The sequence below is a fragment of the Zosterops lateralis genome, assembly GCF_965231275.1.
Source record: "Zosterops lateralis genome assembly, chromosome: 10".
In the NCBI taxonomy this organism is placed as follows: Eukaryota; Metazoa; Chordata; class Aves; order Passeriformes; family Zosteropidae; genus Zosterops; species Zosterops lateralis.
This window is the reverse complement of record NC_139770.1, coordinates 19,710,936-19,725,146: the sequence shown is the minus strand read 5'-3', so window position 1 is coordinate 19,725,146 and position 14,211 is coordinate 19,710,936. Positions and strand designations below refer to the sequence as shown.

The 14,211-nt window shown below is 41.4% G+C and overlaps 1 protein-coding gene across 6 annotated transcripts in view; it reads left to right on the top strand.

Annotated features, from left to right (window-relative positions):
• The first annotated feature begins 233 nt into the window (after window positions 1–233).
• The window catches only part of GIGYF2 (GRB10 interacting GYF protein 2), a 75,341-nt gene continuing 61,363 nt past the window's right edge, over window positions 234–14,211 (top strand). For 5 of the 6 annotated variants that reach the window (XM_083868702.1, XM_083868703.1, XM_083868701.1 and 2 more), the window contains exons 1-2: window positions 234–332; window positions 12,216–12,295. In XM_083868702.1, the coding sequence (XP_083724828.1) occupies window positions 12,255–12,295 (41 nt within the window). In that variant the 5' untranslated portion in view covers window positions 234–332; window positions 12,216–12,254. Of the gene's footprint in view, window positions 333–1,199; window positions 1,227–12,215; window positions 12,296–14,211 lie in introns of all 6 variants that reach the window. The other variant, XM_083868700.1, reaches the window with a different exon arrangement.

The window sequence follows — 14,211 nt, the reverse complement described above, 5'->3', positions numbered from 1 at the left end:
ATGGCCTTACCAGTGCCAGGGACAGGGGGAAGTGGCGCAGTGATTTGGTTACGGGGTTGGGGCAGGGTCCCGCCATGTCCCCGCGGGCTCTGAGGGGACGGGAGGGGCCTGTGCCGCGGCCTCCGCCAGGGGGCGCTGGAGGCCCGCCCCGCTCCGCGGTGACGTCACACGGGGGTGGACGGGAAGCGCCGCTGCTCATCCGGGTCCCGCGGCGGGCCCGGGGGGCGTGGCTTCCCCCTCACGTGACGCTGCGTGGCGGCGCACCCGCCATCTTGTGTTGTTGGGTTGAGGAGCCGCCGCGGCTGTGAGGGACTCTCCGCCCGGGAGCGCAGGTAACGCCGTCCCGCCGCCTCCCGGCCCCGCCGCCGCCCCGGCCGCCCCCGCCACGCCCCCGCCGCCGCGCCCCCTGTCCGAACACCGGCCCCGCCGGCGGCCCCCGTCCGCCCGGGCTGCCGCAGCACCGAGGCGCCCCGCGGCCTAAGCGGGAGGCGAGGCCGCCCCGGGGGGAGGGGGGGTGCGCCCGCAGGGCCCCCCTGCGCTCCCCATGGGCCTCGCACGGGTCGTTGGAGCCGGGGCCAGCGGGCCTTGAGCTCTCCGTGCGGGTCCTTGGCACTTGTCAAGCGGCGGCGGGGCGCCCGCGGCTCCTCACCGCCCTCCGGGGCCGTCTCCCCCCGCACTGACCCCTGTGAACTCGCTCGTCCCCTCCCAGCCCGGCGGGAGCGCCGCGGGGAGCCCCGCTTCCAGCACGCCCGGCCCCGCCGGGGTACAGTGGCCTCGGAAGGAGGGAGCTCCGAGCCTTCCCCGCGCAGGCTGCGGGGTGTTGGGAGCAGCGGTGACCGGCAGTGTTTGACTGGAGAGGCCTTGGCAGGCTGAAGAGAGCATCGATCACAATTGTGTACGTTTGGTATTGATCCAAGACAAGTAGTTTGAGTGTCAACAGAGCACTTACGGCTCTTTCGGTTCTCTGTGATTGCACTTCTAATTGGGACAAGGTGTAGGCCAAAAGGAGGTGTTGCCAAGTAGTGCTTCTGGAATAAAAATCCACGTTTTCCCCAGTAACATTCAGTTCAACGTTCGTGGTGTGCTGCTTTTATTGTAATTCTTGAATATCTGTTTGCTTGGGTGGGCGGGGAAAAGCCTTTTGAATTCTGATTATATTCCTCTAACTTCTTGCTGCTCATTTTATTTCCTTGCTTCAGGAGCTGACTTGGGCAAGTTCCTGGAAAGTACGTGTGAATTTTTTTTTTCCTATGACTGCTGGTTGCTTTTGTTCTTAAGAAACTCTTTAATAAATAAAAGTTAATTTGCTGTTCTGTGAATGGAGCATTTGGTTGATACACAGTGTGATAATTGGAAACCTTTGTAAACAAAATTGGTTGTAGTTGTCACCAACAAAAACTTTGTTTTGGTATTTTTAAGTTTTGTTATTGGGTGGCTGCTGCAGTAGAGAATAAGAGCGTTATTACTATGAGGTGTTGGTTTTCTTGACTAGGTGTCCTTTGAGCAATTAGCTGATGCCGGTGTGAAAACCTGATTAACCCTGGGGGTGCCAGCAGAAGTGCTGGACTGTCCATGGCCCCCGTGCATTTGCTTTGCACCCCAGGGTTGGGTAGTTCCACAAGTCAGTTGATGTCAGTGGTTGTGTGTTGGTGTTCATTTCTCCATGAATGTGTGATTTAAAAAGAAAAAAAATAAAGTTATTGTCTAATAGCTGAACTAAAGAGAAGGCAGAATTTTAACCCTGGGACTTTGATGTCACCTTTTATGTTGGGACTTTCAGTGTCTGACAATGTTGTGTGTAAACACTGGGGCTGAGTGGTTTTAAGAGCTTCTCAGGCTCTCCCAGCCCCTGGATACAGGAACGTGCCTGGGAACACCTGGTCACTGTGTTTCTTTGGAGGCCTTTTTCTGAATGGTACTTGAGCCTGTGTTTTAAAGCAAGAGCCTGGACTAAAGTGTAATGTGGTTTTGGAGCAGGAATTATTTGTTTCACACTATGCTTGAAAAAGCTTTGATACCACAGTAAAAACTTGGGCTCTTGCAGACACCCTTTTTGTTACAGGATTGTAAAATATCCTCAGGTGCTCCTATTAGCATTTTTTCTTGCCTTTCTAAAACATACAGTGAAGTAAAACTAAGATACCTGTGGTTTTGTAAGTGAAAAAATAATGCTTGTAAATAGACAGTTGAGGGTTTTGTAATTAAATTTTTCCTCACTGTTTTACTCCTCAGTTGAGGAAAAAAAAACTGTAAAAAGGGAGTGTGAAGTAGATTTTGGGGTTTTTAAGGAACTGAGACTCAGCAGCGCTGTACCCCTCTGCTAAGGCCAGTTGTCTGAATGAAGTTCTGTCACAAACTGGAGTTTCTCATACCTGAATGTATGAAAAAGATGGGCAGTTTTTAAAGATCTGTAGATGCTTCATTAAAATAAAGAGCAACCCCAGATGTCAGAGTCCCATGGAACAAATTGTTGGGACAGCTGAGGGGCTGAAGACTTTGCTGGTACATCTCTCTGGGCTGAAAGATCTTTCTATTTAAACCTGGAAGGGAAAACACAGGTTCACAGTAACTGAATGAAGATGAGCTGGGCACTGTGATCTGTGTTTTTCCCTTTGGCCCTTTTCTTTCTTTATTTATTTTAATTACTAATAATATGAAATTTGATTTTGCCTGCTTTAGTCTGGTCTTGCAAGTTCAAGTAACTGTCACATATATGTTTCTTATTCTTTCATTGAAATGAAATGCTTCTTTAAAATTCTTCTTAGAACTTTTTAAAGTATGGTATTAAGTTATCTCATAGTCTGATTTAGAAAAACAAAATCAATTTCCTAGCAGTTTTCCTTAATTTTTCTGGTTTTCTTACTTTTTTTCCCCTTCAGTGCTTCTGCTCAAAGATTAGTGGAGATAAGCTATATATAATTCATGACTGTAGATAGAGCTGTGGGGCAGAGCAAGGAGCCTTCTCCCTACAGAGCTTGCTAGAGAGCCTTGGATGCCTTGATGAGGGGAAACCTTTTTCTTTGTTTACTGAAGAAGCAGTTGCCTTGAAAGAGACTCTTTCTTTGTGTGGTTTTCTCATCAATTTATTTTAATTCATAGAGTGACATTTGAAATCCAAGGTGTGTGAAATGCTGCAGGGGGATGGGCTTTGCTCTTATGGGAACAAAATCAGTTTCCTGTCCAGTTTAGCCTCTCCTCTATCTCTTGGTCTCGACTCTGGAACATTTTTTTTGTTTGTTTGTTTGCATAAAGGATCTGGCTTGAGGATCACCAGAAGTGAGAAAACTTGGCAAGTTTGCTCAAGGTGTGCCTAAGTTATGGATGGAACTAAGAATTAAATGTTTTAAGTGACAAGTGCTGTATGGCATTGGCCCTCTTGTGGTTGGTGGTAATGTGTGTGTGGATATATATAACCACATCATCATGGGGAGGTTTAATACCATTATTTTTTGATGTTTAGCTCAGATGGCAGCTGGAGATTGTAGCAGGCTGAGGTCTTTGCATTGCTTTGTTGGGAGCTGAGATTGCCACTGTGTGTTGATTACAAAACGTGGCCACTTCTCTTTTTTTGCAGAGGGAGGGCTTTCATTCCATTTCCTCTAGAGGTGATTAAACATTCCTTGAATTTAGACACTGTAGAGATGGCTTGATGCCTGCATGGAAAACTAGGCTGCCACTGAAAGTTTTACCTTTGCCTCTTTTTTTTTTTTTTTTTTTTTTTTTTTTTTAAATGGAAAGGATGTATAGAATTGGTTGGATGCATCTGAGGTTTTTCCCAAGCATGAAATCAAAGTGTGTTTTTTCAGGAGTGAGCCTCTCCTGTAATCCTTAAAGCTATTAATATATAGAAGCTGGATATATAGACCTCAGGATTATAGAGAAAAGTAGAAGGAATCCTATGAGCTGTGTAGAGGTTGTAGTGTGTATAGGTCAGTGAAAATTTTTGATGGATATTTAGAGAATTGTGTTAAAATACTGTGTTGTTGACTGCTTGTTGGATCATTTACTAATTTTTGATTGTCTCAGTTAGTTATTAAAACAGTGCATTATCATATTCTTTCTCTTTGGCGATATGTTTATAAAAATTAGGGAAATAAAGAACAATAACTTGATGGCTTTAGTAGGTCTGCTTGTATATGTAGTTTGTCATTATAAATGGATAAACAAGCTTACATATACAGTTACAAAAACTGGTTAGAAAGATATTTTTGTGCTGTTAAATAGTTACTATTCCAGTGAAAGCATGATGCACTAAAGTTTGTGAAGTGTTTTGTTACTTGAAATTTTGTCCTTTTTTTCAGTAGAAAAATACTTGTTTCAGACTCTGGTTACAGTGAAACTGTTTTTTTTATGTTCCTTCTCTTCCCGACAATAAATGTAAATTGTTGGTAATATTTTATGATAAAGATCCTGGCTTGTGTGACTGGGAGACTCGGGGGCATGTCCAGGGGTGGATCAGTTTGGGTGGAAACAGCTGCGATCCACGTGTGGTGGTGTGTCTGTTCAGACTGCAGGAAACAAGGGAGATACACTCTGCACCCTCTGGAGATGACTCTGGGTGAAGTTCTGTGAGGATAAAAAGCTGAATAGCTGAATTTGTGTTCAGCCTTAGAGTCGCAATGTCGTGGGGCAAGGAGTTGGTTTGGCTGACAAGTAGTGGGTTTATAAACAGATTTTTTTTTTTTTTTTGAGCTACGTGTGTCAGAATCTGAGGATGATTTATTTGGAGGAGGCTTTGGTGGTTGTCTGCTCCAGCCTCCTGCACAAAGCAGGGCTGATGTGTTAGACTGTGTGTGACAGAAAGTGAGTGAGGCTGATCATGGAATAGCATATGGCAAGGTTTTTATGTAAAAACATTTCATAACTTGACCTAATCAGAGGCCCCATTCAACCACCATTAAAACCAGTGAAGCTTTTATGGTAGGCTTAGTTAATGCTGAATCATCTGTGTATGTGATTTTCTCTGTAACACTTAAGTTTTAAGGGTACTAAGGATCAGGTTAACGTCACAAGTCAATTTACAAAGATATGGTTCTCAGATCAAAACAAGTGAATGTTATTTTAGCAAATTTTGTGAAAATGGATAAGCTATTAAAAAGTATTATAGTTCATATGTAGTATGCAGTGTGATCCACATTCTGATTCTCTCTGGTAGAGTATTTTATTAAACACTCACTGTTGCATGTTTCCTGAAGTATAGGATGTCTCGGAACAGCATGAGCAGGAAACCTTAAGGAACAGGGTGGGAGGGGAGGGAGATATTTTCCAAAGCCCAAAGAAGCTGGTTACTTAAATGACATTTTAAAAACGAACCCCTGAACCCTCTCAGCAACCCAGATCTATAATTCAGTGATTGTTTTCAGTGCATGTAGTCTGAAGCTGTGTTCTTCCACCCTGAAAATAGGTATGGGCTGTATAATGTGTGTGATGAGTGGGAGAGAGGGGTGCGGTGGGGTTTTGGCTGCATTCACAATCTGGCTGCTGGCCTTGCTGGGGTGCAGGCAGACAGACTTGGCATCTTGACCTGTAGTTCCTGCCTTGTGGAAGGGCACAGGCAAAATAGTGATCTGCCAGCAAGTCTTCCATGTACAAGGTAGACAGATGTGGAAGTGATTTTTTTAGCTGGAAAGTGAGTGCTGGCAGGATTTTGGGATAGGATTTGGAATGAGAAGCATTTGTGTTCAGCCAGTGGCAGGGCCAAGGGTGTGGTTCCCTGACTCTGCTTGAGGCTTAATCGCTGGTGTCTGCCTTTGGCTGGGAGTCGCTAATAAAGGTGGAGGTCACGCTGTGTTCTGGTGGGGAAGGTGGGAAAAGCCTTCCCGTTTGGCTCTGTGCGGGTGAAGCAACAAGTGGAGCTCTCCAGCCACCTCTGACCACCAAGTTCACAAGAGTAGGTAGGAAAGGAGGAGAACATCTAGAGTTGTGTTACTTAATGTTCTAAGTTTTTCTTGGATTTGGTTATTAGGTGTGTAGGTCCTGTTAGCCTCTTGTGTTATTTCTATCCTCGAAGGGCTACTTGGATTTGTCATTCTTGACTGGGGTGGGGCATGTTGCAGACTGAGCTGCTCCATGGAGCTTTGGGTACACCTGTGCAGTGAGAGACAAGTGCCCTTTGCCGTAGTTATGGACAATTTTTGATCAGAAACTGCCAAGAGATTGAAATACTCTTGCAAGGGTTTGAGACAGGGAGGTTATAAGAATTCTAGATATCTAATAATAATCATAATAGAGGTGTAGTTTCTGGAGAAGTGGACGGTTTGGACATTGCTCCCTTCGGAAAAACTTCTTGGTGTGTGGATAGATAGGCCTTGGAAAATTCACTGCCTTTATCAGGAATCAGGTTTGGTAAGCCAGAAGGGACTCTTGTGACTTGTCTGGCATCTTGTCTAATGTGACTAATAGATTTTTTTTTCTCTCTGATTAATTTTCTGTTTAAACTAGAATGTACTTACTAGAAAATAATTTCACATTGATCAAATACTAGCTTTGTTGATTATGTCTGAATGTTTTGCTTCAGTCTCTTCACTGCATTAACTTGGGTCCTCTGGTGTTTTACCTGAGTGATCATTTACAGACTGAGATAGTTAATTTTTTTTCAGAGCTCAATAAATAGAGCATTAGGATGATGTTGATGTTTTTTCTTCTCACTGTAGGACATGTCTGTCAGGTTCTATCAATCTTCGAACACCTGATTTATCAGCTCTTTTGCCTCTTACAGCAGAAAGGACACAGTATCCCTTCACCGGTGAAATTTGGTGTATAATTAGTCTGCATTTTCTTTTTCCTGGGTTAAGTGTTTTTTTTTAGCTCTTCTAGTCAATGTTGTATCATATTTAACAGTTGATTAATGTCATAAATCTCAGCATGGTTTCAGGACTGTATTTTTCCAGAATAGTCTTGCATTTCTTATATATCACCTGTGTTTTCTGCTTGTGAGTCTCCTGACTTTGCCTTATTCAGTGCAACCTGCTGTACTGGACTGAGTCATTGAATAATTCATGATGCTACTATTGATGATGTGTCATTTCCATTATTTACCATATCCACGTTTGTCATACTTAGGTTTTAGGAGTTTTGTGGCCAGTGTTACAGAGTTTGTAGAAGATAATGTCTTACCTTTTACTTGGTTTTGAGAATTTTGTTCTATATGAGATGTGGTGTTGTAGATTCTTTAGAAGAAAAGAAAAATTAGGTTGTGATGATTTGAGACTTCTTGTGTGGTTCTGAATGTTTTTGTCCTTTTTAACGTTCTGTTGAAATGAAATGTCCTGCAGAAGCTAAAATTTATCTACTTGCTCAAGCAATGACATTTCTACTCCTGCAAAAGTATATTTTGATTGCATGTCTTCCATAAATCTGTTGCCTGGCCTTAATTATGTCAGTGTCCTTTAATCAGTGTTGTCTGCTTTAGCCAGTGATTAATATCAAAAGGACAGGTTGTGTAGCCACCTGAGTCATCCTGTTTACCACTGTACTTCAAAGGTGGCTTGCATACAGTTGTGGATCATCTTTAATATTTCAAGAATTAAAGAAAATCAGCATTAATTATTCAGCCAACCTGTTAATTTTTTAAAAAACACAGTTACTGGCACTGACATTAGCCAGCTCTAGTGGCTGCCTGTGGAATGTTTCCTTGCTTGTGGAAGGTGAAGTGTTCTCATCTTCATGAGATGTTGCTGTTGAATGGTGGAACACTGCTGTTAAATTCCTTCTTCATATTTATTTAAGGAGAACCTATTTCCTTGCAGTTAAGTCTGCTCATGTTCAATTTCTGTTGTATTCTTTGGTTCTACATTTTCATCCAGTTTCTAGATTTAAAAGACATTTTCAGACCTACAGTAGCAACAGAACTGCCTTGAAAGGAAAGGATACTTTTCCTCCTAAACATTTCTGATCAAAGAATAGACCTTTTAAAAATAAAATAGCTGTGTATAGGAAGAATCAGGGGTATATTTTTTCAAGGTTTAGGTTTCCAAAGTTAATAAAAAAACTAAGCACGCAGTGGCCCCAAAGCTATAAATTGCAATGATAGTCCAAATCTTGAATTTTTTTTTTTTTTTTTTTTTTTTTTTTTTTTGTCTGCAGAAGAGATTAGATGGTCAGACCTGAATGCAGCCATTGCTTAGGCTTTACTTGGAATTGTAAGAACCTTTGTTTTGGAAGTCTCTACCCAGAAAAGCAGAACATCTTTGCGAGACAGAGAGCCATGTGCTGCTAGCTGAGAGAATTCTGTAACTGAAATGTAGGAATTTAACCTTGCCTGAAAATCTTAATGCAGGTGCCCATCAGTAATAAATGAGCCTTAAATGGCAATTATGTGAGGTTGAGCAAAACATGGTAGTTTTGATCTTTCAAATCTCTGAAAAGAGCTTTTTGTCTAGGTATTTATTAGCTAGCTGTGTGTTTTAAATAAGATACCAGAGCTTGTGGGCAAAACGTGCCACAGTAATTGTAGCCCTTCAGCTGAAACATCTTATGCATTTTAACACATAAATCTAGCTAGTAGAATCAAGTTCTGACTTGTGTCTGTAGCAGATGTTTGAGAGCTTTAATACATTTGTAAGGTACTAAATATAAATAGCAAGGTTGAAAAAATAATTTAAGAAACTGTAAGTTTGTTAAAATAACTGTTGTTCCTTAAAGTGAACCAGTGAAATGAGTGTTGCTGATGGCAGCTTCTGCATGTATAATATCACCTGTTAATTGTGAGTGAAAGCCACTTAAAGGCTTCATGTTATTGGATTACAATTTGTGTCTATTCAGAGAGTGGACTTCTGACTTCCAAAGTACTAAACAGCTGACAAAATAGGGGGCTTTTTTCCCCTTGCCAGCCTGCAGGTTGTTGGTGGGGTTGATGTGATTTCTTCTCTTCTCACTCCTGCATGCTGATGGCCGGTTGGTGGCTGGTTGTGGCTGTCACTCCAGGAAAATGGGGTCCCAGCTCCAGTTTGAGCCAATTCCATTTTCCCCTAAAAATATGCAGGAAAGCCCCAGCTCATTATAGGGTTGCACTGGCACCTTGATCAACTATTGACCTTATTTTAAGAAAACTCTGGAAAAATATTCCTGTTTGGAGCAGTAGTGGGAAGCACCAGGTAGCCACCTTGGCTGAGCAGTGGTGTTAACTGGCCATTATCAAAATACTGCCTCAGTTGCTCCCTTCAGCTTGAGGCTGCCCCTGTGCTCTCTGCCCATATAAAATCTGTGGCTGAGGTGATTCCTCAATCAATCGCCTTTGATTTGTACAAAACCTCAACTCACAAAACCAGCTGTTCAGAAAGGGGCTTTTCCCTCATCAAATTATATCAAGGATGAAATATTAGATGTATATTACTTTTGTAATTTGCCATCCTTGATTTATAAGGAAGCAGCATTTTAATAAAACCCAAGAAAGTGATCTAAATAATAAAGATCTATGTACACCTTTTGCTTAGCCAAAATGGTTAAATTTGTGACCTGATCGTTCATTCCCATCTCTGAATTCCTCATCCTTTTTCTTGCTCCACCCTGACTTTTGCCTTCTGTGATGCGAGTGCTGCCTTGTCCACTCCAACTTGCCTTTCCAGTTGGTGCAGCTTCTCCTGCACACAGCCAGGTGTGGTGTAGTCACTGTCAGAGCTTCCTCTCAGGAGCTTCCACGCTCTCCCCTTTTGGCTGCCAGTGAGAGCCAGTGAAAGCAGCACAAGCTTTCCACTCCCTCTGTTTCATCTGCTCTGACGTGGCTTTAGTGTTTTCCTCTGCTGCACTTGCTGTCTTAGCTTTCCTGAGCCTTTTCCCTGTTCTCTGCCTTCCTCCTCCCAAATCACTGCCCATTTCCAGGGTGCCTCTTGGCCAACATTTTTCTCTCAGCCTTGTCTGTAATTTTTTTCATGTGTGTTTTATGCCTGGGTAATGTTGTCTATTCAGTTCACCTTTCACATCTGTTCAGATTATCTGCACATCTGTTTTATTCTGTTTTGGGTTTTGGGAGGGATGTGTTCAGTACGATTTTATCCACTTACAATTGTCTTGTTTTCAGTTCAAAATTCATACAGTCAGATCTTCTAGAGATGTAGTAACTTACCTGAGTGCAATACAGAAGAGGAAGAGTTCACAAAGTGCAGTGGCCAAAACGAGGGATAGGGAAAGCAGCTCGCTGGGATGAGACTGGCATTCTTGTAGGTACTAAACTGCTGAGGAGTTTAGTAGAGAAACATGACACAGCATCCTCAATGCTTTGAGAAGGTAATGCAGAGGGTGAAGAGTGGGGCTGAGTGGGTCCAGAAGCAGTGAACAGCTTGATCCTAACTGGGGTTTAGTGCTTTGTCCTTGTATCTGATGGTTTTCAGCTGTGTTTTCATTGTTTAACCCTGAGTGCCAGCCTTTTTGGTATTACTGATAGGAGACTAGCTTTGATGTTAGGAGTTAAAAATCCCAGGTTCCCTGGTGATGGACGTGGATTGATCTGAAAACTTGCCATCCCCAGCAGAAGGATTACAGGCATTGCCGGAAGTGGAGGGACAGCCATCCAATTAAGGCTGCTAGGAATTGTGTTAGAAGCTTGTCTCTGCTCAAGTGTGCATGGTGGTTTACTTGAATTGCCCCACAGTGTTTTCCCCTGTGGCTGGTGCATGTTGTCTTTGGGTACCTCACCTGTTATTTTGATGTGCAGGATGCTGAATGGATATACCTTGAATGTTCTAATGAGCTTCAAAAAGGCAACTTAGATCAGACCAAAATCATCTCAGGCTAGGTCTGTGAGAATATCTGGGTATTTTTGCATTAGGTTTTGGTAGTTGGGATAATTCCATTTCATTGTCTGGAATTGTGAAAATAAAAACATTAAGATTTGTATATAAATGACTTTGTGTATGGGACAAAGAAGATAGGCATGTTAAAATACATGAGCTGAACGTTAGTTGGTGGGTTTAGGCTTCACAGAGTTTTATAAACATTTGTAATCTCATGCCCAGAGTATTTGGGTAAAATCTGCCTGAGCAGTTTTGGCATATTTGGTTTTAGCATGTTTTGTCATTTTCTAGCTCTGAGGGTATTGATTTATTTTCTTTAACATTAATATTTTTATTTCTGTGGAATGTCTATAAGAAAAAAAGTTTCCTTTCTAAGGTTTTGTCTTGTTTTTTAAAGTAACTTATGCCCTTTTCACCTCTATCTCCCTGGATTTTGTTTTTCTTTTTCATCACCTTTTCATGTGAAGTATAGATGAACTTAAGGAGTTCCTTAATTGGTCCCTGGATCTGCTGAAGGATGTGGTTGTATACAGCAAAGTTCCCTCCCTGATGTTGTGGGTTCTTGAAGTCTGATCAACCAATGTCTGCAAATGATGCTCCAAATTCTCCTTTTTCTTGGGATTTACCTACTGTGTGTTTGGTTTTTAAGAACACAATCTTCCTCTGCAGATTTGGATTTGGCTGGTGCTGGGAGGAGAGAGGAGCTGTATTTATTGCATGAAAAGACACTTCTCCAGAACTGCCTGAGTTAGACTTGGTTCTGTTAGGGAAGAGTTCATAGCCTTAGTCTTGTTCTTTCCCTCCTGTACGGCTTCATCTGCTCTTATCTACACACTCTGGATATGAGGAACTTCACATAAGCTTTGCTACTCTCTGCAGGACCTACCTTGGCTAATAGCAATGAAATTAGCTGAAGTCTGAAGTTAGACTTTTTTTTTTGCTTAGTAAAACCAAGTATGAAAAAAATACTGTCATTTGCCTGCAGAGTTTTGGAGGATGTTGTAGCATTGGATGTACTCAATCTTTAGGAGGCTTATTTTTCAAGAATGAGCAGTGGAAAATTCTTGAATACTCTGCCACTCAGCTGGCAAATCTGTCTTGCTGTAATTCTGGTGGGGTTTTCATCCTCTTGTAATTGTCAGGAAGCAGCAATTCTGTTAATTAAGCATTACTGCTCTTAGAGGAGAGGATTATGCATCAAGTTCTCTGTGTTTGTACAAATTGTTTCCTCAGACACCCTAATCCAGTGTCCTGTTAGAGCTGTTAAAAGAGGATTTAGGGAAGAAATCTTGATGCAGTTGCTCCTGTGTTAGTAAATCAATCTGTGTTGGAAAGCTGAAATGAATTCCTTAAAAAAAAGAAAAATCAGTGTAGTCAAATTTTTTCACTTCTTTGCATGACCAGGTATCCTTTTGTATTTTGAGTTAATCTATGAAGGGCTGTATCAATCCAGCTGTTTTCATAATAAATATTTTTATTTTTCAGGTTCACACTTTTTAAAAAAGAGGAATAGAACAGGAAAAAATGGCAGCAGAAACTCAGACACTTAACTTTGGGCCTGAATGGTAAGTTTTGTCTGCTTTATCAGACTCCAGAACTTGTCTAAAAGGATTTCTTGTTTTCCTTTGGAGCAGAATTGATTATGGGACTGAATGGGGCATAGTATCTTTGTTGTTTTGTCCTGCTTCACCTCAGTCCATGGCTTGGATCTAAAGCAATATTAGTTCTCATTTTTTGAATTGGCATTGTGTATGAATTGAGTTGGGTTTTTTCTTAAGTTAATGCATAATATTTAACTTGCTGCCAAGCATTTGAGGAGGAGTAATGTTTATGATCTCAGAGGTGTGCACAGAATAACTGAAGATGTGCTTATTCAGTCTATGTTAATAAGGAAGTTCTTAAACTCTCCTCACTATACTTAAATCTATAGCTAAGCAAGCCTTGTCTTTTCCCAGTTTTAAAAAACCCAGTCCTTACATGGAATATAGTAAAAGTGTGACTTTTATGTCAGTGTTCTGCAAGTTTGTATTGAATAGTGTCAGGAAAAGAGAGCTATTGTGTTCAGGGAATCCCTGCTGTCATATAATTTGTCAGCTGTTAGTTTTACAGCTTGTCTGACATGCATTGTCCTGGCCTTTGCTGAAGAGCAATTGCATGGGTGTGATTATTCAGTATTTGTTCCAATTTCTTGTTAAAGCATTGGTGACTTCAGTTACCAAAGAGGATTCTGAGTGGTGTGGTTTCTGAAGAGTCATTGATCCCCAAGGGTGTGAATGGGAATGGGGAGTGGTTATAGGAAATACAGTTGCTGCATTGCATGTGATTAGAACTGTTACTTGAATAACACATTCACTTCTGCTGACACATTTCTGTGCGCAATGTACAGAAATTGGGGAGGATTCAGTGAGGGTGTAAGACATGATTTGCAGCCTGTGAAACAATGAGAGTTTAGTCTGTTTTGCTAGAATGAAAGAAGGTTAAAGAATGAATTCATCTATATCTATAAATATACCCACCAGGCAGATACCTTGTGCTGGAGTGCTCTTCAGTGTAAGAGACAGACATGATTAGATTATTGATGGATGGAAGCCAAAGTTATATTAAAAAAAGAGAAGGGGGAAGACAATTCTAAAAAAAGCACATATTTCAACAGTAACTTAATTGCTGTGTCATAGTGAGTCTCCAGTGAGTTTAAAAACCAGATTAGATTATGCACAGAAGCATATATTACTTCAGTGAATTAGTATTATTTTACACGAATAATGGAACATAAGATTTATAATTTTTCTTTTGGGTTGTGGTATAGTCGTGTCTGTCACGTAAGCTACTGTATCACTTAACAGTGAAACTCTGGGTCACAATTGATCTGGTTGGTGCTGAACATTGCACTGAGCCATCAAATCCTTTAAATAATTCTTCTGCAGGCAGAATTTGTTTGGAAGTGGTACATTGAGGAACTGCCACAGGGTGGCACCAAACTAAAAAAATAAGATCAGCTTTTGACTTGCAAATGATTTTTTTCTTTTCTGTTTAAAGAACAGTAAAACAAATCAAACATGCTTCAATAATTAGGTGAAAGGTAGCCTCTGAATCACTGTTTTAGTTTAGAGCTACTTCTCTTCCAAGGATTTTTTGATTGCTGAGAAGAGCTTTTACTGTTTTACTTGTCTAAGTTGCCCATCAAAGAGAATGTAAGAAAATGGGCAGGGTTTTGTTTCTTGACACAGATATCCTTTTGTAAAACATTCCCCAAACATAAAATTACCAGATATTTGTGTAGCTGAGGAAATAGCTGTGTAGAATGAGACTAATTCACCTGCAGAGGGGGAATGATGTACAACAGGAAGATGCTCCCTGCAAGAAGTCAAGTAACTTACCTGTGTGCAATGGGAACAAATGTAATAGCATATTTATCTGTTACCATAAATTACATCTATTAGATTGCTGCATCCAGCGTCTCTGAAGCAGAGTGTCACTATAT